The following is a 26259-nucleotide window of genomic DNA, read 5'->3' as shown; positions in this document are numbered from 1 at the left end:
ATTTTCAGTTGTAGAAAAAATCTTATTTATGTCCTATTGTTTGTGCATGGCGTGTGCATGCTCTGTGCATATTAAGTTTGTCATATTTCAATCCTAAGATTAAGAAAATTGGTCATTTTTAGAAAATTTTCTATTTTTTTTATCTTGGTATAGATGAAGTCATACAACTCCCATAATTTTAAAATTCTAAAATAATCCGATTCCAAAAATACCAAATTCAGAATGAGTTTATGAAATTTTGAAATTCCGATTCCTAAATTGGAAATGATACGTGTTTCCAAAACTTTTTGGATAGGAATTTGACACATATTTATTATCTGATCCGACAAAAAAAAATAAGGCCTAAGAGAGTTTTTTTTTTTTTTTGGTAAACAGGCCTAAGAGAGTGTTTGTAGCAACTCAGATAGACAAACTATTAGTTAATGTATCTTTTCTTTCTTTCGTTTTTTTTTTTGGAACTATAAATTTTGTATTTCTTTCCGACGCAGTTGATCACAACATAAGAGTGAGATACTTTTAAACACTGGAAATTTAATCAACACCGTTGGTCACAACACAAGAGTGTGATACTTTTCAACACAGGAACAACAGTAAGAAACTCTTCAACACAGGGAATTTAATGAGTGTCTATCATAAAATCAATTAACAATATAAAATATACCTTAACCTCTTATAAGTTATTATAATGTATATGTTTTCACCCGCGCGACCTACTTTCATATTTCTATGCATAAAAAGAGAAAACAAGAGCTAGCTAGGAAATTTTCCTTTGTGGTCCCCCCTTGTACAACACCGCCGTTCACTTAGGGCCAACGACCTGGTGTCGTCTGAGTCAAAGCCTTTTGCAATTTTCATCTTCACCGAAAGCATATATATAACGATTATCCGTCGTTGTTTTCGTAAATAGTAATATCGATATTTTCATAAAAAACTGATATTTAAAATCCTAATTAATTAAGAGCAAGGCGGGATGCTGATGAAGATGTCCATGATCCTTTTGTTGTTTCTCTCCATGCTTAGCTTGCTCAGTTTGATCACCAGTAATGAAACTGGTCAATTTCTAGCCATAAGCTGCCAAAATAACACAACCACTTTCACCTCCAACACAGGCTGGTACTTTCCCACCTTCCACGAGAGCTTCCAATCCAATCTCAACGAAGTCCTCAACACCCTTACCTCTCCCGCTGCCCTTGACACCGGCTTTTACAACACCACGGCGGGCTTAAATTCTACGGAAAAAGCCTACGGCCTCTTTCTCTGCCAAGGATATGTCTCTACCGACGTTTGCAAAGATTGCGTGACTGCTGCTAGCATAATGGCAGCACAACGCTGTGCCAACGGAATAAATGTAATTGTATGGTACGCCCACTGCATGCTACGCTACTCAAACGAGTCCTTATCCACCTTGTACGAATCGCCGTCCATCTCCGCGTGGAACGAGCAGAACGCAACCGAATGGAATCGGTTCAACCAGGTTCTGGGGAAAAGTATGAACGAGGTGGTCGCCGAGGCTACTAATACTGCCAACAAGTTTGCAATGAAACAGGCAAATATTAGTAGGTTTCTTTCTGTGTACAGCGTCGCACAGTGCACATGGGATCTGTCTGAAGTGGATTGCAACCGGTGTTTAAAGCTTGCCGTTGCGAGATTGCGGAGCTGTTGTGAAGGAAGGAAAGGGGGACGAGTTTTGATGCCGAGCTGTAACGTTAGGTTTGAAATTTATCCCTTTTACCTCCAAAACGCCGCCTCAGAACCGGCGCCTGCATCGAAGGCTCTTCCTCCTCCTGCACCTAAAGGTACCAATTGATTTTATAATGCAAATCATGTTTAAAGTTTCCAATGAATCAATTTCTAAGAAGCTGAAATTTAATAGATTGTAAATCGATCAAAATTGATGGAAATGCCGGATAGAATAAAAACCAAACTCCAGCCATACCCCACCAAAGCACGGTCTGCTTTTCACTTTTTTGTGATTGTATTCGCACTGACCGACATTAATGATTAATCGCGCTGTAATGGAATTGCATCCACTCCGGACATTAGTGTCTAGAACCTAGGGATCAAACAATCTGGACCACACAAATTAGAACCTACGGTTTCCGTTAACTCATTTCGCTGACTTATCTCAAAAAAACCAATGACTTCGATTTATTTATCACACAATATGTGACCCATATTGTTTGATCTCTAGGCTCTGAACACCAATGTAGGGGTGGGTTCAAAAAACCGAAAACCAAATCAAACCGAAACCGAAAAAACCGAACCGAACGAAAAAATCGAACCGAATTGAAAAAACCGAACCGAACCGAATTCTTTTGGTTCGGTTCGGTTTTAGTGATCTAGAAACGAACTAAACTGAACCGAACCAAATTAATTAAATTATTTTTTTTATTTAATTATTTGTTTTGGGTATTATTTTCTAAACCCAATTTGTAAGTTAAAATGTGCTAAACCCAATGTGTTGCTAAACTTTAAGCTCAAAATATTTAAAAAATGCCTATAAAAACTCTAAACCCTAACCTATTATTTATCCCCCATATAAGGTTCCGGAACCAAACCTCCTCCAGAAGTACCTACATCCATCTCCATAGCACTGCCTACTTCTGCCCTAGCTTTCTTTTCCAAATCTACTCTCATATAACATGTAACAGAATCCATAAACATTTATTTCGGGTAGATTACTTGGGTAATTTGTGATGGAAAAGAATCTAACACACACTAAATAAATCCACCCACGCATTATTTTTACTAATCAAGTTGTCAACATGCAATTACAAACAAACAACCTTAATCTTTGAACAACATCATACAATTTAACTTTTCTAAGTCGATTTTTGTGTTGTGAGGTTGTTAGTTTGGACTTTGGAAGACTTGATTGATGATTTTAGTTCAATTTTAAATGTTTATTTTCATTGTCTTTGATTCTAGTTAGAATGCTTATGTTATGATTGTGTTGGATATGTTAAAATTTAAAATTTCAATGTTTTTCATTTTTTGAAAAAAAAAAAACCAAAAAACCGAAACCAAACCGGAAAAAACCAAACCGAAAAAAACCGAAAAAAAATGAACCGAACCGAACCGAAATTTCGGTTTGGTTTCGGTTTTGGCAAAAAACCGAACCGATTTAAACCGAACCCACCCCTACACCAATGTCCGGGTGGATCCAATTCCGTAATGGAATATAGCACATACTTTGCGATGCATCCACACTAGCTAGCTAAAGAAAAACTTGTGGTACTTTTGACTTTGTGGCATGTTTTTCCCATGTATCACACAGTATGCTTGACTCTAGGGTCTACGAGACATGCTTACAACTGCCATCTAATTACCTGAAATAATCGCTAATTGTTAACTTCTGAATATAAGATCAACATTTCTAATTAAGGACAGAGGAGGGGGGAGATGATGAGGAATATGTCTAGATCCCTTTTCTGTTTCTCATGAGTTTGATCACGAGTAGCGAAAGCAGTTCGTTACTTCGTCCATGACTGCCCAAACACTAACACTTTCACCCTGGCCGGAGTATTCTAATCCGACCGCGATAGCTTCCAATATAATCTCGGTCAACTTCTCTAATCCCTTGCCTCGAACACCACACGTACTGACACCGCTGGCCGAAGCTCAACTGAAAAGGCCTACGGGATGTTTCTATGTCGTGGTGATGTCTCTGCCGGCGTTTGCAAAGAGCATGGCCGTCACAAACGTGGAGGCAACACAACGCTGCCCTGATGGAAAAGAGGTTATCATATGATACCTATAGGCAAATACCTTGTGCACATAAAAAAAGTCATCATGCACTCTTCTCTACTACGAATATAAGGAAGAAACTGTACAATGACGAGAGTACTAATAACAGTTCTTTTATTAATTCATTTTTTATATTTTAAAATCAAGATTTAGATGTACATAGGACCTAATAACTATAGTGTACATGTGGCAATCGGTTGACATGTGGTGATTTGTTGTTATAAGAGCAATTCCACCTTTAAAGGCTTTGCACCAGCACCCAGCCCATTTAATCCACTCGGTGAACAGTTATAGAGTCTAATGAACAGTAATAAGCCAATGCATATCCACCCCTAAAACTAAATAGCCTAGTCAATTTTATTAAAATATTATTAATTTTATTATAAAATAATAAAAATTAATAATTTGATTTTTAATTTCTGAGTTTCTCCCCAAAAATTCTCCTCAGACCAGAGCACGCAACCCACCCCCTGTCTCCACCCTCCATCAAATCCCCACCTCCCCTTCACTCTTCGCTTCCTCTCCACCGCCTTCTATGGTCCGACCCGCCCCAAACTGGTCAACATCGGCGCCCGGGCTCGCCAGCTCCAACCCGCCGCCTCTGGACCTACGCCCTGACCTTCAGCTGCATCATCGAATTTGTATGTCATCGTCCTCAACAACTTCCAAGACCAACTCGTCCTCAACAGCAAGTTCTAGGTCGACTGCCTCGTCCTCGATGGTAGCGTCATCCAGCCGTCTTACTCACCGGAGATGGAGTTCATTGTCACCGATTTCAAATCATGACTTCAGCTTGACATCATGTAGGTCGGTCCCAAGGTTTGTCAATTTTAGGTTGGCCTAAAGACCAGCTTGGGCTGGGTGCCAGGCAATCCCGTGGGCTAGAGAGACTTCCCTAGGTGCCAAGCCATTTTTTTGGCTGTGTGTTGGCCTATCCCACCCCCGGTGGAAGTGCTCTAAGGTAGTTGTACGGATCAAGTTACATAGAAATAGGTGGGATTGTAAGAAAGGGTAATATAGTAATTCTATAGTTAGTTAGTTCACTTTAAAAGGAAATTAGCTAGGCATTTTGGAGATCGTCTCAGAAATCCTTAAAACTTTCATTATTCTCTACACTGTTAGGATGGTATCATGGCCGGAATAGGTTCGTCACCGGTTTTGATCCCGATTCTTCTGCTGCTATGATATCAAGAGTGCTTTTGTTATTCTATTTCATTAATTGAATTCGAAGATTATAGTTGGCTTCTCAAGATGTTGATTTGGGATGTTTTTGATTGATCTAGGATATTTCTGTTGATTTGGATGAGTTTGATAATCTGCATATATTGATATGGATGTGTTAACGTGTTGAGATAAGAAGTTTTGTAGTCAAGAAAGTGTCAATCTTTCAAGAAAGTGTACTTCTTTCTAAATCAAGAACGTGTTTCTTCAAGAAAGTGTTAGTCTTTCTTCTTAAGCTCATGATGTCATTCTCTACATATAATTCGAATCATGATTATGTTGTTGTTTGTGAAAATAGTCATGACTACTCCAAATTTTAAAATGGAAGGAGTACTAGGTATGCTTCCTATAAAGCTGAGAGATGATAATTTTGCCAAATGGGCACTTCAATTTCAATCTGTTCTAAGAGGTTACAAATTGTTTGGTCACTTTGATGGCACAATTGTGTGTCCACCAAAATACGTTGTTAGCACTGAAGTTGGTGTGACAAAAGAAATCTCTGGGGCTTTCATTGATTGGGAGTCTACAAACATGGCATTGTTAAGCCTTTTACTTGCCACTTTGACTGATGAGGCAATGAAATATGTTCTTGGGTGTAGGACTGCTCATGAAGCATGGACCAATCTTGTTGATAGGTATGCGTCTGTTTCAAAGTCTAGGGTTAATCATCTTAAGACAAAGTTGCATACAATTCAGAAGGGCACTGATTCTAAATTAAAGGGAATTAGATAGCAATTAACTGCAGCAGGTGAATCTGTATCTGATAATGACATCATGATTGCGGACTTGCTACCTAAAGAATATGCAGTCATTCGAACTGTAATCCTGGCTAGGGAGTCTTCTATTACTATGAAGGAGTTTAGAGCACAACTTTTACGGGCTGAGAAAGAAATTGAGGGAGAAATGAATGTGCTATCGCAGAGTATGTCTGCAATGTTTGTTTAGGGTTCTAGTTCTAATTCTAGTTCTGCATCATCTCCTAGCTCCCAGAATGACAGTCATATACCTGCTAGTACAATTACTGCTGTGCCATATGGATCTTCATCTCAGTTTCAAGACAGTTCTTATGTTCCTTCTCAACTGCCTCAACAGTTTCTAGAACAATTTTATCATGTACATATTAAGTGGATAAGAATAAGTATTATAAATGGGAAGAATAAGCATTCAGAAAAATGAACATGACATATTAATCTTTTTTGTTTTGATGAATGTGGAAGGTATGTGAAAATGAACATGACATATTATTGTTCTTACTGCAGGAAGAAGGAAACACCTCTCTACAATTATCATTGCTGTCGGGTGTGTTGGCATTGCTCTTCTAGTTGTCTCTCTAGTTCTTGTAGCATTGGGCTACTGCTTTCCGGGCAGAAGAGAAAGAAAGAAGAATGATGAGGCTCTACAACATGAAAATGGCAAACAGCAAGGTAAGGGAAAAGAACTCGTGAAACCCAAAAGTTAGAATTGAAAATTTTGGATTTATTTTGAAGTCTCTGGCATATGGTCATAATTTTCTTTGCAATGCAGATGATATGAGGACGGCTGAGTCCTTGCAATTTGATTTGGCAACTCTCGAAACTGCCACAAATAAGTTCTCCGAAGGTAACAAGTTAGGCGAAGGTGGATTCGGTGCAGTTTTCAAGGTAATAACTCAACAAATATGTAATGCATTAGTTCATGAGTCATTCTATTAATCCGACATTGTACAGTATATATAAATTGCTTAGATCACAACAAATTCGTTGGATAAACTAAAGTACCTATATACCTTATCACAGGGAATGCTTATTAATGGACAAGAAATAGCAGTAAAGAGGCTGTCAAAAAGCTCCGGACAAGGTGTACAAGAATTTAAGAATGAGGTAGTATTGGTAGCCAAGCTTCAACACAGAAATCTTGTCAGGCTTTTAGGATTTTGCTTGGAAGGAGAAGAAACCTTACTTGTTTATGAAAATGTGCCCAACAAAAGCCTTGATTATTTTCTATTTGGTATGTGAACATCAATTGATGAATATACATATGTGTTTGTGTCAGTAAATATAATTAGGGGTGGAAAAAAATCCCGAAAATCCGAAACCGAACCGAAAAAATCCCGATCCCAAACCAAAAATTTTCCAAACCGAAATTCCTGAAATTTCGGTACAGGATTCAGGATTAGCTTCTTGATATTTTGGAAATCCCATACCGAACCAAAAATATATAATATTAATTATTATATATATATATAATATTATTCTTTTATAATTGATGCTAGTAGTTTCTAATTCATGCTCTACAACCTGGAATGCCCTGCACTTTGCATATTTTTCATGTTCTGTTTGATATTCATTTGGATTTTATTATTGCTGTTGCCATGACTGATGATTTCAGAAGGCTTGATTCTTTTGTCTCTCAACAGATTACAAAAAGGGTTTAATTAATTTGAATTTTGACTCTGATAAAAACAATCAGGCATGTCAGTGTTCGATTAAATGGTAGTGTGAATGAAATGACATTCTTAGTTCATGAATGTGTTCTTGAATTATATATTTGAACAAAAATTCATAATTTCATATTTCAATTTGGGATTCCTGATTTGTCCCGAAATCCTGAAAATATTTCGGGATTCCAGAAATTTGGGAAAATTTGGTTTGGGATTGGTCTTCAAATTCTCATCCCGAAAAATTTAGGTTTGGGATTTGAGATACTAATTTCGGTATGGTATCCCATACCGAACCACCCCTAAATATAATACTTTGTAGTTCCTAACTTCATAAAGTACTACTTGAACTTGATAAATTTACAGAACATAAAAAACGAGGACAACTAGATTGGTTGAGCCGCACCATGATAATTGGAGGAATTGCTCGAGGAATTTTGTATCTCCATGAAGATTCGAGGCTTAGAGTTATACATCGTGATTTGAAAGCTAGCAACATTTTATTAGACAGCAACATGAACCCGAAAATATCAGATTTTGGGATGGCTAGAATGTTTGGAGTTGATGATCAAACTGAAGGAAATACCGAAAGAATTGTTGGCACTTAGTAAGTTTCAACTTATACAAATACATCTATCCAATACTAATAATCTTACATTCCAATTATTTGTTTCTACTTGTGTACTTACCTCTATCTATAAATAGATAACAGAATAGTATATGTTTGTTATTTAAACTCTTATATATGTCAACCATTTTGGTCCTGCAATTAGTGGTTACATGGCTCCAGAATATGCTATGGAAGGGTTGTATTCAGTAAAATCGGATGTCTTCAGCTTCGGGGTACTTCTGCTTGAGATCATAACGGGGAGAAGGAACTTTTTAGGCTTTCATCGCACTAATTGTGGACCTACTCTTATAGGTTATGTAAGTGCTTTACTTGGAATACTTGTAGAAAATATTCGTGAGCTTAATTAATGTAGCTATCAAAACTGGAGGAGGACTTACATCCTTGAGAGATATTGATTGCAGGCTTGGCAATTATGGAATGAAACGAAAGGTTTGGAGTTGATGGATCCCTTATTAAAAGATTCATGCAGTCCAAATGAATTTTTGAGGTACATCCACATTGGATTATTGTGTGTTCAAGAGGATGCAAACAACAGGCCGACCATGTCATCAGTTGTTCACATGTTAAAAACTGAAACTATAAGTCTTTCCCGACCTGAGAAACCAGCCTTCTTTACGGGGAGATATGTTGATCACCATGATCAAGTGCGTGCTCAAGATTGCTCAGCCAATCGTTTGACGATTTCTATCGATGTTCCTCGTTGAGACCGATGACAATAAGGTTAATATCATTGGAAGCTCTTCCGTTAAAGGCACTTTACTGCATTAGAGACAATTCTATAATCTTTACAGCTTTTCTTTCACCTTGTCATTTGTATAGGGTAAATGTTAGTTACCATGCACTCCCTAATCTCGAATCTCCAGAATTTTTAATAACATATATTGTATATATACTACCAGTATGACTTGAGTTGGTGTTATTTTACATACTTATATGTTTCAAGTTAATTAGAATATTGGTCCTAGAACTTGTTACAATCTATAACAATGATCCTATTTGGTAACACCATTAATTCCGTTCATATTGTCCTCTTTAACCCTTTATTTTGGAGAATAATTATGTTCATATTTTCCCCCTTAAGCCCTTTATTTTGGAGGGTACTATAAAACAGTGTTTACTCAAAAGAACCATTGCTACATTGTGGCCCATTTAGGGATCGATGCTCTAATTTTCTCGTATCTTTCTGTATGATTAATTATACAAACTTTAATTAACACCAGGATAAATAATAAAAAGAATTTTAATAACTAGTATGCCTTCAACAGCTCAGCTCAGCTACATCTCACTCCCTCTCATTCTCTCTCTATTGTCGAAATTCCGAATGACCAGTTGGTAGTGCACTCTTCACCTGCGACCTTCATGAGAGCTTTGGTAGATGAATTATTATTCATTACATATCAAGCTTTTGGGATTTTGTGTTGGAAATTGTAATGCCACCTAAAAGTTAGATGCGATCTGAATCTTGGGTTACTAGTTTGAAAAGAGAGGAGTGAGGGGATTGGTGAAAGGATTGCCATCGGTGAGAGAGAAAGGGTTACCGCTAGTGAGGTGGGTTGTTAAAGGGTGAGTGCATCGTTAGGGTTCCTTCGAGAGAGAGTAGAGAAATCAGAAAATAAGAGGAAATAACCAATTTATATACAAGGGCAATTAAGTCATTTTCAGTTATAGAAAAAAAATCTTATTTATGTCCTATTGTTGTGCATGACGTGACGTGTGCATGCTCTGTGCATATTAAGTTTGTCCTATTTCGTCCTAAGATTAAGAAAATTGGTCATTTTTGGAAATTTTTCTATTTTTTTTAATCTTGGTATAGATGGAGTCATACAACTCCCATAATTTTGAAATTCTAAAATAATCCGATTATGAAAATACCAAATTTGAAATGAGTTTATGAAATTTTGAAATTCCGATTCCGAGATTGGAAATGATACGCGTTTCCAAAACTTTTTGGATTGGAATTGGACATAAATTTTTTATCTGATCCAACAAAAAAATAAGGCCTAAGAGAGTGTTTGTGGCAACTCAGACAGACAAACTGTTAGTTAACTGTATCTTTTCTTTCTTTCATTCTTTTTTTTTTTTTTGGAACTATACATTTTGTATTTCTTTCCAACGTAGTTGATCACAACACAAGAGTATGATACTTTTCAACATAGGGAATTTAATCAACACAGTTGGTCACAACACGAGTGCCAACACAAGAGTGGGATACTTTTCAACACAGGGAATTTAATCAACACGGTTGGTCACTATACAAGAGTGAGATACATTTCAACACAAGAACAAGAGTGAGAAACTCTTCAACACATGGAATTTAATGAGTCTTTATGAAGTCTATCATAAAATCAATTGACAATATAAGATATATCTTAATCTCTTATAAGTTATTATAATGTTTATCTTTCCATCGATGCATGACTTTTTTACTTTCATATTTCTATGCATAAAAAGAGAAAACAAGAGTTAGCTAGGAAATTTTAGTTTGTTGTCCCCCTTGTATACATCGCTGTTCACTCTAGGGCCAACGACTTGGTGTTGGACTGTTGTCTGAGTCAAAGCCTTTATAATATCGTTGTTTTCGTTAGTCAATGCATATATATAACAATTATCCATCGTTGTTTTCGTAAATTATAATATCGATACTTTCATAAAAAACTGATATTTAAAACCTTAGGAATCCTAATTAATTAAGAGCAAGGGGGGATGCTGATGAAGATGTCCATGATCATTTTTGTTGTTTCTCTCCATGCTTAGCTTACTCGGTTTGATCACCAGTAATGAAACTGGCCAATTTCTAGCCATTAGCTGCCCAAATGACACAACCATTTTCACCTCCGACACAAGCTGGTACTTTCTCTCCTTCCACGAGAGCTTCCAATCCAATCTCAACGAAGTCCTCAACACCCTTATCTCTCCCGCTGCCCCTGACACCAGCTTTTACAACACCACGGCGGGCTTAAATTCTACGGAAAAAGCTACGGCCTCTTTCTCTGCCAAGGATATGTCTCTACCGACGTTTGCAAAGATTGCGTGACTGCCGCAAGCATAATGGCAGCTCAACGCTGTGCCTACCGAATAAATGTAATTGTATGGTACGCCCACTGCATGCTACGCTACTCAAACGAGTCCTTATCCACCTTGTACGAATCGCCGTCCATCTCCGCGTGGAACGAGCAGAACGCAACCGAATGGAGTCGGTTCAACCAGGTTCTGGGGAAAAGTATGAACGAGGTGGTCACCGAGGCTACTAAGCCCCAGTTTGGGGTTGAGGTGATTTAAAAAAAAGCTCCTATGAAAAAAAGCTGGGAGTGTTTTTGGTGTTTGGTAAACTTAAAAAAAAGGGCTTATTTTGGAAGCTGCTGTGAGAATAAGCTGAAATCAAAGAAAAAAGCTGAAGCTGCAATTTGTAGCTTTGGAAAACTGGCTTTTTTTCAAAGCACACAGAACTACAGTGCTCCTTTAATGAAAAGATCCACTATCAGACTGCTTTTTTTTTCAAAATCACTTTTACAAAAAAGTTTACCAAACACTCTGCTGATTTATTTCACAGCCGCTTATTTTCACAGCACAGCCGCTTATTCTCACAGCAGCTTTTTTTCAAAGCACAGCAATACCAAACCAGCCCTAATACTGCCAACAAGTTTGCAAAGAAACAGGCAAATATCAGTAGGTTTCTTTCTGTGTACAGCGTCGCACAGTGCACATGGGATCTGTCTGAAGTGGATTGCAACCGGTGTTTAAAGCTTGCCGTTGCGAGATTGCGGAGCTGTTGTGAAGGAAGGAAAGGGGGACGAGTTTTGATGCCGAGCTGTAACGTTAGGTTTGAAATTTATCCCTTTTACCTCCAAAACGCCACCTCAGAACCGGCGCCTGCATCGAAGGCTCTTCCTCCTCCTGCACCTAAAGGTACCAATTGATTTTATAATGCAAATCATGTTTAAAGTTTCCAATGAATCAATTTCTAAGAAGCTGAAATTTAATAGATTGTAAATCGATCAAAATTGATGGAAATGCCGGATAGAATAAAAACCAAACTCCAGCCATACCCCACCAAAGCACGGTCTGCTTTTCACCTTTTTGTGATTGTATTCGCACTGACCGACATTAATGATTAATCGCGCTGTAATGGAATTGCATCCACTCCGGGCATTAGTGTCTAGAGCCTAGGGATCAAACAATCTGGGCCATACAAATTAGAACCTACGGTTTCCGTTAACTCATTTCGCTGACTTACCTCAAAAAAACCAACGACTTCGATTTCTTTATCACACAATATGTGGCCCATATTGTTTAATCTCTAGGCTCTAAACACCAATGTCCAGAGCGGATCCAATTCCGTAATGGAATATAGCATATACTTTGCGATGCATCCACACTAGCTAGCTGAAGCCAAACTTTGATAATACCCCCAAACCTATCTTTTGCTAGTCCTCAAGCAAAACATAAAACAAAAATAAGAAACTGACTAAAACAAGTCTAACGAAGCCCAATTTCGCTGGCGAAACAATTGCACTGAGCATGTGCAACAAGCCTTTAAACCCCTAGGTGTCCCTAGTTGGAGGAGTTGTGTCTCCTGAGGGTTTACCAGTTACGCTACACACAAACGTTTTATTGAAAAGCAAAGGTGTTACAGTTATCACTTCCATCAATTAATGAAAACCAATGCATGCCAATCACACTTCCAAAACTAAAGTTATGCCCTTATAAGTCAATGCATCACAATGGAAAGTACGTAGCCAACATCCCAAGCACTCGGGCTTAAAAACATCCACACTTGGCGTGTGTACAAATTCGCCTCGACTCTAAGCCTCACTAGATATCACTCAATTTTCTCACAGAACCTAGGCTTTCTCTCTTAACAAGCATATGTGATGATTTTATGCAAAAGGAATCAATATATAGTCACATATGATCAACATTGAAAAACAGCCATTTCTGAAAATAGATCTCATGAAAGGAATCGAATACTAAGAACATAGGTATCAACCTTCACCAAATAAGCTTGACTTTCCCATGAATCCGTTAGGTCTTTGAAACGGTTGTACGTAAGGCTAGGTATTTGGGCTAAGAAAGAAAGGATAAGGAAAAACAAGAACTTGAGAAACACCAAGACTTCGTCGTATGGAGTTGGGTTGGCACCCCTTTGAACCTTAATGTACAATTTGTGGCGTCCAAGACTCAAGTTATATGAATGGTACAATTTCTCTTCTTTTTCTTTTTCTCGACTCTTTTTTTTTTTAAATAACTACAAGAAATAATAATAAGACACATGGTACCTCGGTACACGCCACTACTTTGGTGTAGAACTCAACCTTGATTTCTTTTGGTATCACCTTGGTATCTCTCAAGCTATATGGTATGGCTAATATAGGGTAGAGTGGATAAGAATTTATGTGGGTGAAGAAAGAAAAGGCTAAGTGTTTGGCTTCATTGGGGTTAATGGAGCACACAAAAGGGTAGGGAATAGGCCTTTTAGTGGTGGAAAGCATGCATAGCCTAACATCGTTTTTATAGTTCCGTCTAACCCAATGACAAAATATACCCAACATATATTAAAGTTCTTTAGTACTCAATGCACACTAATGTTAAAGAGATCATAAAAATTAAAGAAAGAAATTGAAAAGTATTTAAGAGTAGAAACAAATAAACCCTCTCAAGAAAAGCATAGGCTCAACAAGTCACATGGGTAGTCTCCACTATTTCTCCACATCATCCAAAAAAAATGTAATGCACAAACCTTCTAGGCAACCCTTTAGCAAAGGAAAAAAAATTTAGCAAAACATATACATCGCCATTAATAGATTAAAGTGATAACCTTAACAACTTATGTTTCCAAGCTCTTATTGTTTCCAACAAATTCTCACACCCAATCCCAAAATTTTAATTCCTACTCATCCTTTAAATTTCAAAACACAATTCATCACATAAAGATGTATAAATCAAGTAAGCAAAAATATTAACAAGGCAATGTCCTATATATAACGAAACTCCTATGCTGCAATTACTGAGTGCAACATTGTAGGTGCAGAGATTATGGCCCTAGTTACTCTATCAAAATCAAGTAAGTAAAAATATTAACAAGGCAATGTCAAGTTAAAAGTTTGATCATTACCCAATTTCGTTGATTGCCCAACTGTAACCGATGGTCCAACGACAGCTCCAGAACCAATACAAACATGTTCGCTGACAACGGATTTTGAATGAACAACAGCTCCAAACTCTATGAAAACTGTTGGGTCAATGCAGGCAGACTTGTGGAATGTCCCACCTCCGTTCTTCCATTGTCGGAATTCTGGATGACCAGTTGGAGCACTGTCCTCTGATCTTGAAATACAGAGCAAGTGCAGAAATGGCAGCTAATGACAAAATAGGTGTTGTCTAAGAGACATTTTCACAAGCAGGTTCGGGGCATACCAGACGAAGCCGAAGACACTAAGGAACGGTAACTATTTCCAAAGCGCAACGGAGACAAGCTTCGGACGAATTGGAGATGTGGCGAGTAGCAGAACGCAGCTGCAAGTCTTCTAAGAGCGCTTGCCATTAACTGAGGTCCGAGGAGGGAAAGCGCGCACTGCTGCCCGTTTATTTTGAACCGAAGTATCCACCGTGTTTGACCGGAAGGGCTTTTGTAATGCAGGGCAGTTTCGTCCGCCAAGATTTGCGAATTGAGTTGGACCAACATTAGGTGTTGGGCTTGAAAGTCCAAGCCACCAGATTATTTAGAACTTCTCTATCTAATGAATGGGAGTCTGCTTTGAAATCATCTGCCCTGTACCCACTTCCGAGTATATGCTTTACAGGAATCACACAAGGGTAGATTGATACAATAAAAACTTCTAGTAAAATGTCCACCTGTAATCCAGCAGATACAGTATTTTACGGATGGGCATTTTACCAGAGGTTTCCATTGTATCAATCTACCCTTGTGTGATTCCTGTTGAAGCAAATACTCCCCGGGGGGTTGGGTGGGTGCAAGTGCAAGATGGATTGGCAATTTCGATTTTAACCAGTTCTGACCAAAGCTCTAGGTGAAAATTTTCAACTTTGATGCAATCGAATGGTATTTGACCTTCATAGTTCGGACATAGTTTGGATCGGAATTGGGTAGTATCTTAAAATTCTAATTATTTATGACATCTGAAATATACGGGGGTGTTCATGAATCACACTGTATGCTTAACTCTGAGGTCAACGAGGCAATGTCAAGTCATGCTTGCAATTTCCATCTAATTACCTGAAATAATCACTAATTATTAACCTTAGGAATATATGGTCAACATTCCTAATTAAGAGCAAGTGCCGCCACGTGGTTGCCGATATGTGGATCTCTCATGTGTAACCCATTAATTAGGTCTCACGTGAGGAGGAGTGTTGAATCCCACATCGGTTGTAGTAAAAGATAAGTAATAGTTTAAATATCATAACCCCACTCTAACTAACGCTGATGTTTTTTGTGATGAAACCTCACACCTGACGGATTGTGCAGGTGGTAATTATCAAGTTGGGGACAATATCGGTGTTGTTAGAAGTGAGCCGTATGACCTGTCTCTCTGATAATTCTACATGGTATCAGAGACAGGTCATACGGCTCACTTCTCTACTGCCACGTGATGGGTGGGTCCCCTTGGCCCCGCGCGATGATGGTGGGTCCCTTGGCCCCTTGTGTAGGGTGAGTCCCCTTTGTTCCACGTGGTTGCCAATGCGTGGATCTCCCACTTGGATCCCACGTGAGGGGGCGTGTTAAATCCTACATCGGTCGTAGTAAAAGATAAGTAATATTTTAAATATCCTAACCCCACTCTAACAAATACTGAGACTTTTTGTGATAAAACTCCACACCTAACGTATTGTGCATGTGGTAATTACCAAATTGAGGACAATATTGGTATTGTTGAAAGTGAGCCGTATGGCCCGTCTCATTGATAATTCTACAATCTCACACTCACTTTTTAAACAATTATTATCTTTTAAGCACTCACTTTTTGAACAATTATTATCTTTAAAGTAGGAATCTTATCTCAAAATCAAAAGCTAGGTAGACAATTAACACTTTTTGAACAATTATTATCTTTTAAGCAGGAATCTTATCTCAAAATCAAAAGTTAGATAAACAATTCACACAAAGACTTTTAAAGTTGGGTGTCGTAGAAGAAACAATTGTCAGATTCTGAGTAAAGTGGAATTCTTCATCTTAAACTTTAATCTGATATATTTTTTAATATATTTTTTAACCAAACACATTCAGAAAAACTGCTAAGTTTTTAAGATTCCTGATCATTGCAGTTTAAAAATCAAGTGATTCGTTTCTGCTTTGTTGTTTAGAGGTCAGTCCCCCGCTGTGCTCTCTCTCTCCCCCCTCTGAGAAAATTCACTTACTTCTTCATTGGGTCTTCGAATTTGGCCTAAAAGAAAACTGATTTTTTTTTTCTTTCTTCAATTAAGAAAATTGGGTGATTCAGTTCTCCATTTTTGGAAAATTTTGAAGAATCAGTTGCTTGTGGAGAATGTGTGAGTTAATTTTTGCACTTTTTTAAAATACCAATAAATTGCAAACTAATTAGGCAAATGGGTCGCTGAAATTCACTGCAAAAATGCTCCGCAGAATTGTTGATTCTAAGAAAATTGATAGAACCGAGTGGAAGTTTGTAAGACCCATTTGCAGGAAGGAAATGGGTGCTCTGTAGAAATTGAAAAGATAGAAAATTGATAGTTCTCATCTGCAACCACACTCCTTACACCCCGTCTCTTTCCCCAACCCTTCTTCACCAAATGACGCACCAGACCTCTCTCCCCAGTCCCCACAGCCAAGGAGCAACCAAATTCAACTCCAATATAATAAAACTTAGACAAAACTCTAAATCCACCAAAAACAAAAACCCCCAATAATTACATTTTTTTTTCTAATGCTATGCTTTGAATCAATTGAGAACACAGAGAGAAAACCAATTTTCATGGTTTCTTTCAAACAAATACAAACTGAGAATCCAAAAGTACACGTAGCTGTTTTAAAACTTACCCAAGTTCAATGTAATTTCTTTGTCAATAATTTCACAAAAAACTAGAGATAGCAAAATGAGGATAAAACATTGAGAACAAACTAACCTTAAAGTTCTTGCCCCGACGATGGCAAGATGAGAACAAAACGCCGAATAGCAAAGGATTCAATACCGGGAGAGACTGGAAACCAAATCCATAAAATAAAAAAATAAAAAATAAAAAAATCAAACGCAGGATCTCTAGTGAGACTATTTTGCGAAAGTAAAAGAAAGGGTTTGAGAGCAAAAGACGGGCTGGCGAAGAAGGAGAAAATCGCAGACTAATGTAGGTGAAAAACGAAGAGGAAGGGTAAAAGCAAAAAAGATGCGGTCGAAGCAGAGAATCAAACGATGAAAGAATCGTGGCTGGGAAGAGCATAGTCGACTTTCCACTGTAGAAAAGTGGAAACAGTACACAGAGCAAAGGAGAAATCGAGGGTATTTCACCCTTTCACTTTTACTGAAGAGTGCCAGAAAATTGAATTTTAGTATATGCACAACTAGCAAAAGTGTCCGCACGTTTCTGCGGGTGTTTAAAATATTTTGATAATATGTACATACAGAAAACAGAATTTATTAAAGTTAGATTTATATACATAAGATAGAGATTGGTAGTGTGCAATTCATCACTGTTATAAAGATAGAAATGCTATGAAATCTATATTCATGTACTGAAGTTCATAGTATCAAAATCCTTCAAATAAGAAAAATATACATGTCCATATCAGAAGCTTGGCACCGCACATCTGCTCAGTGTTTATGATTTTTCCTGGTCAATCTTTTGGTCTTGCTTGTTTGGGAATGACCATCTTTTTCTTGGTCATTATGTTATTTTTTGCTTTGTCTATAATTTTTCTCTTGCTATATATTAAGAATTGGAATCAGTAAAAATTCAATATAAAAAATTTAAAAAATTCAATCTATTTAACCAATGAATTGATGGAGGAGCGACAAAGAGACACAAAAAAAAAAGGGTCATTATTTAATTATATGGAGAATTACTTGATATGTACAAAAGGTTTGAAAATTAAACTAACATTACAAAAAAAAAAAAATGAGATGGAGTGGAAATCACATACCAACATCAAGCTTAAAATTGTAGTGCTCATTTGTAGTGCTATCTGCAATTAGTCTTATCAGGAGCTTCTGCACTTGTTGATGTCTTGGTCTTTTCCTTAGCTGTATGTACATTGTAGACTTGGGTAGATGAGAAGCAGAAGAAAATAAAAATATAAGTTAAAGTTACAACTTAACTATCTATGTTGATTCATGTCCAACACATAATAACAATAGCGAATCATTTTTCATCTCGTGCACTGGTTTGTCATTGTGTTTGGACCCAATTTTACATCATCGGTCCATGTAATCAAGCCGTTGAGTAAGCATAGTTCTCAACCGTCGGATGGAAAAGTGAAGATATTTTTGTTAAAAGATAATATTATGGTTTTTATCATAATTATCTTTTAATTTGAATTATCTCGGTGTCTTCTTAAACCAGATAAATAGAATGCGAGTCATGTCTCGGATAAATATGGTGCGGTTTCGAAAACCCAAAACCGAAACCAAACCGTTTTCTTTGTCGCGGTTCGGTTTCAAAACCGCAAAACCAAACCTTTCGGTGCGGTCCTATTCGATTCATGTTTCAGTTTCGGTTTTTGGTTCCAAGTGCCCGCCCCTACACCATGCACAAAAGCAAAATAACGAAAATACTCACATATAAAATGTAAAAACTCACAAGTGATGACGTCATTTTTCTGATTTCAAAGTGAGAGCTGTGAGCTTTGGGTTTTTGGGTTTTGAGCTCAGATCTATGAGCATATCATGTGCATGGGATGTGCATCTCGTGTGCATGGGATGTGCATCTCGTGTGCATATAGTGTATAGTTTTCTAGAAAATTGAAGGCAAAGCTAAGAAATATTTGACCCCAGTCATAGAACATAGGAACTCACAAAATACAGGCAAAGCCAAGAAACCTAGCAGCAATAAAACATACGAACCCAGAAATTAATACTCATAAATATTGAACTTGGAAATCAAAATCCATAAACAAACCTTAAAAAATTATTCCCCAAATATCGTAAAGAAACCCGCTTCACTCGTAGTGGGCTTTGGCTCATGTTGATGCAATTAGGTCATTTTCAGTTGTAGGCAAAATCTTATTTATGTCTTATTGTTGTGCATGGTGTGTGCATATTAAGTTTGTTATATTTCAGTCCTAAGATTAAGAAAATTGGTCATTTTTGGAAATTTTCCTATTTTTTATCTTGGTACAGATGAAGTCATACAACTCCCATAATTTTGAAATTTTAAAATAATCCGATTCCGAAAATACCAAATTTGGAATGAGTTTATGACATTTTGAAGTTCCGATTCCAAGATTGGAAAATGATACGCGTATCCAAAACTTTTTGGATTGGAATTGGACACATATTTTTGATCCGATCCGACAAAAAATCAGGCCTAAGAGAGTGTTTGTGGCAACTCAGACAAACAAACTGTTAGTTAACTGTATTTTTTCTTTCTTTCTTACTTATTTTTTATTTTTTGGAACTATAAATTTTGTATTTCTTTCCAACGCAGTTGATTACAACACAGGAGTGAGATACTTTTCAACACAGGGAATTTAATCAACACAGTTGGTCACAACACAAGGGTGGGATACTTTTCAACATAGGAACAAGAGTGGGAAACTTTTCGACACAGGGAATTTAATGAGTCTTTACGAAGTTTATCATAAAATCAATTGACAATATAAAATGTAGCTTAACCTTTTATAAATAATTATAATGTTTATCTTTTAACGGACCTGGACTCTTTTACTTTCATATTTCTATGCATAAAAAGAGAAAAACAAGAGCTAGCTAGGAAATTTTGCTTTGTGGCCCCCCTTGTACAGCATACATTGCCGTTCACTCTAGGGCCAAGGACCTGGTGTTGTCTGATTCAATGTCTTTTGCAATTTTCATCTTCACGGAAAGTATATATATATAAATTATGCATCGTTGTTTTCGTAAATTATAATATCGATATTTTCATAAAAAACTGAAATTTAAAACCTTAGGAATCCTAATTAATTAAGAGCAAGGGGGGATGCTGATGAAGATGTCCATGATCCTTTTGTTGTTTATCTCCATGCTTAGCTTGCTCAGTTTGAGCACCAGTAATGAAACTGGTGAATTTTTAGACATTATCTGCCCAAACACAAACACTTTCACCTCCGACACAGGCTGGTACTCTCCCTCCATCGATAGCTTCCAATCCAATCTCAACAAAGTCCTCAACACCCTTACCTCTCCCGCTGCCCATGACACCGGCTTTTACAACATCACAGCGGGCTTAAATTCTACGGAAAAGGCCTACGGCCTCTTTCTCTGCCAAGGATATGTCTCTACCGACGTTTGCAAAGATTGCGTGACTGCCGCAAGCATAATGGCAGCTCAACGCTGTCCCTCCCGAATAAATGTAATTGTATGGTACGACTACTGCATGCTACGCTACTCAAACGAGTCCTTATCCACCTTGTCCGAATCGCCGATCGTCAACTGGCGGAACACGCAGAACGCAACCGAATGGAATCGGTTCAACCAGGTGCTGGGGGAGAGTATGAACGAGGTGGTCACCGAGGCTATTAATACGGCCAACAAGTTTGCAACGAAACAGGCAAATATCAGTAGGTTTCTTTCTGTGTACAGCCTCGCACAGTGCACATGGGATCTGTCTGCAGTGGATTGCAACCGGTGTTTAAAGCTTGCCGTGGCGCTATTGCCGAGCTGTTGTGAAGGAAGTGAAGGGGGACGAGTTTTGATGCCGAGCTGTAACATTAGGTTTGAAATTTATCCCTTTTACCTCCAAAACGCCACCTCAGCACCGGGGCCTGCACCGAAGGCTCTTCCTCCTCCTGCACCTAAAGGTACCAATTGATTTTATAATGCAAATCATGTTCAAAGTTTCCAATGAATCAATTTCTAAGAAGCTGAAATTTAATAGATTGTAAATCGATCAAAATTGATGGAAATGCCGGATAGAATTAAAAACCAAACTCCAGCCATACCCCACCAAAGCACGGCCTGCTTTTCACAAAAAAAAAAAAAAAAAAAAATTGGTTCAACTACGATGAGCAGCAACTTGTGATTATATTCGCACTGACCGACATTAATGATTAATCGCGCTGTAATGGAATTGGATCCACTCCGGACAATAGTGTCTAGAGCCTAGGGATCAAACAATCCAGACTACACAAATTGAAACCAACGGTTTTTATTAACTCATTTCACTGACCTATCTCACACAAGCTAACGATTTCGATTTCTATGTCACACGATGTGTGGTCCAGATTGTTTGATCTCTAGGTTCCGAACTCCAAGGTCCGGAATGGATCCAATTCCGTAATGGAATATAGCACATACTTTGCGATGCATCCACACCAAGGCCGATCCTGAGTTTTTCGGTGCCCAGGACGAAATATGCTTTTTTTTTTAATACAAGAACATATATTAAAATAAATATCTAAAGAGAGTTGGAATCTAATCGAAGTTGGGAGACTAAACCCTCACACTCATATTATATTACTTCGAAGAAAAAAACATACAAGGGGACATAATACCTAAATGCCATTGCCAACCATCAAAAGCAAAATCATACTCAACCACTCCAAGCAAAACTCTCTTAAAATTTCAACCTTTAAGAAATCATCTTCTTCATTTATTGAAGTAAAATCATCAATTATATTATCATAATTCAAGTCTCCAAATGCATAAAATTGCTAATTTTATTTAGTCTACCTTGAGTCATACTGGTTTTAATAATTTTAATTTTGAAAAATTTTCATTATCAAATTATAATTCCAATATATATTATCAAAAATACTAACCTATCATCCCAATATATATCAAAAAAAGCATTAACATATCAATTATCATTGCACATATCGTTCCAACTATATAATAGAGAATTACTAATATGTATTATGAAAAATACCTAATATTATCAACCCAAGCTAGCAAAACCATGCCAATCTGAAATTCGTAGAAGAGGAGTTTTGCAATTTGCAATCGCCAATCGGGTTTTGTAGACGTCTCAAAATGTAGTCTCACATTTGGCTGCAAAATTGAGCCATAAATCCATTATCAAACCGCAATAAAAAATAAATCCATTAAAAAGAAAGAGGCCAAATCGGAGGAGAGGCCAGACCGCAATCATTCCGACAAACATATATTGTAAAAATTAGTAAATTAAACCCAATATATAGAATAATACCTCTCGTCCAAAAATATATATATAAAATAATACCTAATAATGACTCTATGATCTATGAGGTGTCACGACGCGACTTCCGAGTTGCGAAGAAGGAACACAAAGAGAAGAGTCAGACTCAGAAGACGCGACTTCTGGGTTTGCAAATTTTTATTTATTTATTTATTTTCTTATATATCCCCATATTTGTTAGTATAGCAAATTTTGGTGCCCCATAAAATTCTGGACCCTGGACAGTTGCACTGTCTGCCCTAGGCCAAGGCCAGGCCTGATCCACACTAGCTAGCTGAAGCCAAACTTGTAGTACTTTTGGCTTTGTGGCATGTTTTTCTCATGTATCATACAGTATGCTTGACTCCAGGGTCAACCAGCCATGCTTACAATTGCCATCTAATTACCTGAAATAATCACTAATTGTTAACTTCTGAATATAAGATCAACATTTCTAATTAAGGGCAAGGTGGGGGGGGGGGGGAGATGATGAGGAATATGTCTACGATCCCTTTTCTGTTTCTCTTGAGTTTGATCACTAGTAGTGAAAGCAGTTGGTTACTTCGTCCATGACTGCCCAAACACTACCACTTTTACCCTGGCTGAAGTATTCGAATCCGACCCCGATAGCTTCCAATATAATCTCGGTCAACTTCTCCAATCCCTTGCCTCCAACGCCACACGTACTGTTGAGTTTTGGTTTTAAATTTTGTATTGTATATCTCATTCTCATTACAAGAGTGAAAGGCAACTCTTATAGAGAGCCGAAAAGAAGACTACAAGAGGAAGGCTAACAGCCATACCTCACTACCAAATCAGTCCTAACAAGTGGACAAGACAAATATTAATAACAAGTAAAGAGGTTCCTAGAACCAAGGAAGAAAGATTGACAAAAGACCTAAGTGAGTGACAAGGTATGGAAGACTATGGTTGAGAAAATCCCTTTAACCAATACTTGCTAGAGTGATGTTTACAACCATACTTGTGACATATGCTTTACAACCATACTTGTGACCACCATACTTGTGACATATGCAAGCAACTAGCACTAGTATTCGGTTTGTTTCAATACGTACTGACACCAGCTTTTACACTGCCACCGCTGGCCGAAGCTCAACTGAAAAGGCCTACGGGATGTTTCTATGTCACGGTGATGTCTCTACCGGCGTTTGCAAAGAGTTTGGCCATCACAAACGTGGAGGCAGCACAACGCTGCCCTGATGGAAAAGAGGTTATCATATGGTACGACGAGTGCATGGTACGCTACTCAAATAAGACATTATTTTTCTCCATGAACATTTTGCATTCAGCGGGCGATTGGTACGGGGATAATAAACCAAGCGGATATAGCCAGGTAATTGCAACTAATGTGCATGAGCTAACCACTGGGGCTGCCAATAAAGGGTCAAATGAGACTGTGTGCAGCCTTGCGCAGTGCACGCAGGACCTCTCCGCTTCAGATTTCAAACGGTGTCTAGCAAAAGCTGCAGAAGAATAGTTTCAACGGTATCCCAGGGGGGACGATTTCTATATCCCAGTTGTAGTGTTCGGTTCGATGATGCCCTCTTTTAAGCGATCAATTGGACAGCCGCACAGCATCCTCCCACGCCAGAGGCTCTTCCTCCTCCTAGTACTCTACTACTATATTCACGTTCACCACCCAATGATGATACCTATAGGCAAAGTACCTTGTGCTTGTGCACATAAAAAAGTCATCATGCACTCTTCTCTACTACGAATATGAGGAAGAAACTGTATACTGATGAGTGTACTAATAACAGTTCTTTTGTTAATTTGTTTTTTATATTTTTAAATCAAGATTTAGATATACGTAGGACCTACGATCTTATCCGCCATTAGATAGATATTAAGTGGATAAGAATAAGTAAATGAACATGACATATTAATCGTTTTTGTTTTGATGAATGTGGAAGGTATGTGAAAATGAACATGACATATTATTGTTCTTACTGCAGGAAGAAGGAAACACTTCTCTACAATTATCATTGTTGTCGGGTGTGTTGGCATTGCTCTTCTAGTTGTCTCTCTAGTTCTTGTAGCATTGGGCTACTGCTTTCCGGGCAGAAGAGAAAGAAAGAAGAATGATGAGGCTCTACAACATGAAAATGGCAAACAGCAAGGTAAGGGAAAAGAACTCGTGAAACCCAAAAGTTAGAATTGAAACTTTTGGATTTATTTTGATGTCTCTGCCATATGATCATAACTTTCTTTGCAATGCAAAAGATATGAGGACGGCTGAGTCCTTGCAATTTCATTTGGGAACTCTCGAAACTGCCACAAATAAGTTCTCCGAAGATAACAAGTTAGGCGAAGGTGGATTCGGTGCAGTTTTCAGGGTAATAACACAACAAATATATAATGCATTAGTTCATGAGTCATTCTATTAATCCAACATTGTATAGTATATATGTTGCTTAGATCACAACAAAATTGTTGGATAAATTAAAGTACCTATATACCTTATCACAGGGAATGCTTATTAATGGACAAGAAATAGCAGTAAAGAGGTTGTCAAAAAGCTCCGGACAAGGTGTACAAGAATTTAAGAACGAGGTAGTATTGGTAGCCAAGCTTCAACACAGAAATCTTGTCAGGCTTTTAGGATTTTGCTTGGAAGGAGAAGAAACCTTACTTGTTTATGAATATGTGCCCAACAAAAGCCTTGATTATTTTCTATTTGGTATGTGAACATCATTTGATGAATAGACATGTATGTTTGTGTCAGTAAATATAATTCTTTGTAGTTCCTAACATCAAAAAGTACTACTTGAACTTGATAAATTTACAGAACATAAAAAACGAGAACAACTAGATTGGTTGAGCCGCACCATGATAATTGGAGGAATTGCTCGAGGAATTTTGTATCTTCATGAAGATTCGAGGCTTAGAGTTATACATCGTGATTTGAAAGCTAGCAACATTTTATTAGACAGCAACATGAACCCGAGAATATCAGATTTTGGGATGGCTAGAATGTTTGGAGTTGATGATCAAATTGAAGGAAATACCAAAAGAATTGTTGGCACTTAGTAAGTTTCAACTTATACAAATACCTCTATCCAATACTAGTAATCTTACATTCCAATTATTTGTTTCAACTTATGTACTTACCTCTATCTATAAATAGATAACAGAATAGTATATGTTTGTTATTTAAACTCTTATATATGTCAACCATTTTGGTCCTGCAATTAGTGGTTACATGGCTCCAGAATATGCTATGGAAGGGTTGTATTCAGTAAAATCGGATGTCTTCAGCTTCGGAGTACTTCTGCTTGAGATCATAACGGGGAGAAGGAACTTTTTAGGCTTTCATCACACTAATTGTGGACCTACTCTTATAGGTTATGTAAGTTCTTTACTTGGAATACTTATACAAAATATTCGTGAGCTTAATTAATGTAGCTATCAAAACTGGAGGAGGACTTACATCCTTGAGAGATATTGATTGCAGGCTTGGCAATTATGGAATGAAACGAAAGGTTTGGAGTTGATGGATCTCTTGTTAAAAGATTCATGCAGTCCAAATGAATTTTTGAGGTACATCCACATTGGATTATTGTGTGTTCAAGAGGATGCAAACAACAGGCCGACCATGTCATCAGTTGTTCATATGTTAAAAACTGAAACTATAAGTCTTTCCAGACCTGAGAAACCAGCCTTCTTTACAGGGAGATATGTGGATCACCATGATCAAGTGCGTGCTCAAGATTGCTCAGCCAATGGTTTGACGATTTCTATCGATGTTCCTCGTTGAGACCGGTGCCAATAAGGTTAATATTATTGGAAGCTCTTCCGTTGAAGGCACTTTACTGCATTAGAGACAATTCTATAATCTTTACAGCTTTTCTTTCACCTTGCTACTTGTATAGGGTAGATGTTAGTTACCATGCACTCCCTAATCTCGAATCTCCAGAATTTTTAATAACATATACTGTATATA

At 37.6% G+C, this 26259-nt stretch overlaps 4 protein-coding genes across 12 annotated transcripts in view; 3 read left to right on the top strand and 1 right to left on the bottom strand.

Annotated features, from left to right (window-relative positions):
* Positions 1–8982, top strand: part of LOC126623038 (cysteine-rich receptor-like protein kinase 10) — a 24678-nt gene extending 15696 nt beyond the window's left edge. The window contains exon 8 of the mRNA XM_050291811.1: positions 8736–8982. The gene's annotated coding sequence lies outside the window, so the exon portion shown is untranslated. The remainder of the gene's footprint in view (positions 1–8735) is intronic.
* Positions 453–26259, top strand: LOC126623037 (cysteine-rich receptor-like protein kinase 10). Its single transcript, XM_050291810.1, has 8 exons — positions 453–1796; positions 6228–6392; positions 6493–6608; positions 6744–6954; positions 7751–7991; positions 8158–8311; positions 8417–8502; positions 25857–26259. Exons 1-8 carry the CDS (start codon positions 971–973, stop codon positions 26071–26073), a joined length of 2016 nt encoding a protein of 671 aa, XP_050147767.1. The 5' UTR covers positions 453–970; the 3' UTR covers positions 26074–26259.
* Positions 10465–26259, bottom strand: part of LOC126623046 (uncharacterized) — a 92317-nt gene continuing 76522 nt past the window's right edge. For 2 of the 9 annotated variants that reach the window (XM_050291824.1, XM_050291823.1), the window contains exon 4: positions 10468–11871. In XM_050291824.1, the coding sequence (XP_050147781.1) occupies positions 11854–11871 (18 nt within the window). In that variant the 3' untranslated portion in view covers positions 10468–11853. Of the gene's footprint in view, positions 11916–14127; positions 14335–14429; positions 14726–20843; positions 20912–26259 lie in introns of those variants that run through there. The other 7 variants (XM_050291825.1, XM_050291826.1, XM_050291821.1 and 4 more) reach the window with 6 other exon arrangements.
* The window catches only part of LOC126623033 (cysteine-rich receptor-like protein kinase 10), an 89701-nt gene continuing 83550 nt past the window's right edge, over positions 20109–26259 (top strand). Inside the window, exons 1-2 of the mRNA XM_050291797.1 lie at positions 20109–20961; positions 24272–24436. Of these exons, the coding sequence (XP_050147754.1) occupies positions 20142–20961; positions 24272–24436 (985 nt within the window). The 5' untranslated portion in view covers positions 20109–20141. The remainder of the gene's footprint in view (positions 20962–24271; positions 24437–26259) is intronic.

This window comes from Malus sylvestris, chromosome 5 (assembly GCF_916048215.2).
Source record: "Malus sylvestris chromosome 5, drMalSylv7.2, whole genome shotgun sequence".
NCBI lineage: Eukaryota > Viridiplantae > Streptophyta > Magnoliopsida > Rosales > Rosaceae > Malus > Malus sylvestris.
This window is presented reverse-complemented; position numbering and strand designations above follow the sequence as displayed.

Coding starts and splice junctions, on each gene's coding strand:
- LOC126623037 (XM_050291810.1), top strand. CDS start 971: ATGCTGATGAAGATGTCCATGATCCTTTTGTTGTTTCTCTCCATGCTT. Junction 6,609..6,743: donor GATTCGGTGCAGTTTTCAAG/GTAATAACTCAA, acceptor ACCTTATCACAG/GGAATGCTTATTAATGGACA. Junction 7,992..8,157: donor GAAAGAATTGTTGGCACTTA/GTAAGTTTCAAC, acceptor TCCTGCAATTAG/TGGTTACATGGCTCCAGAAT.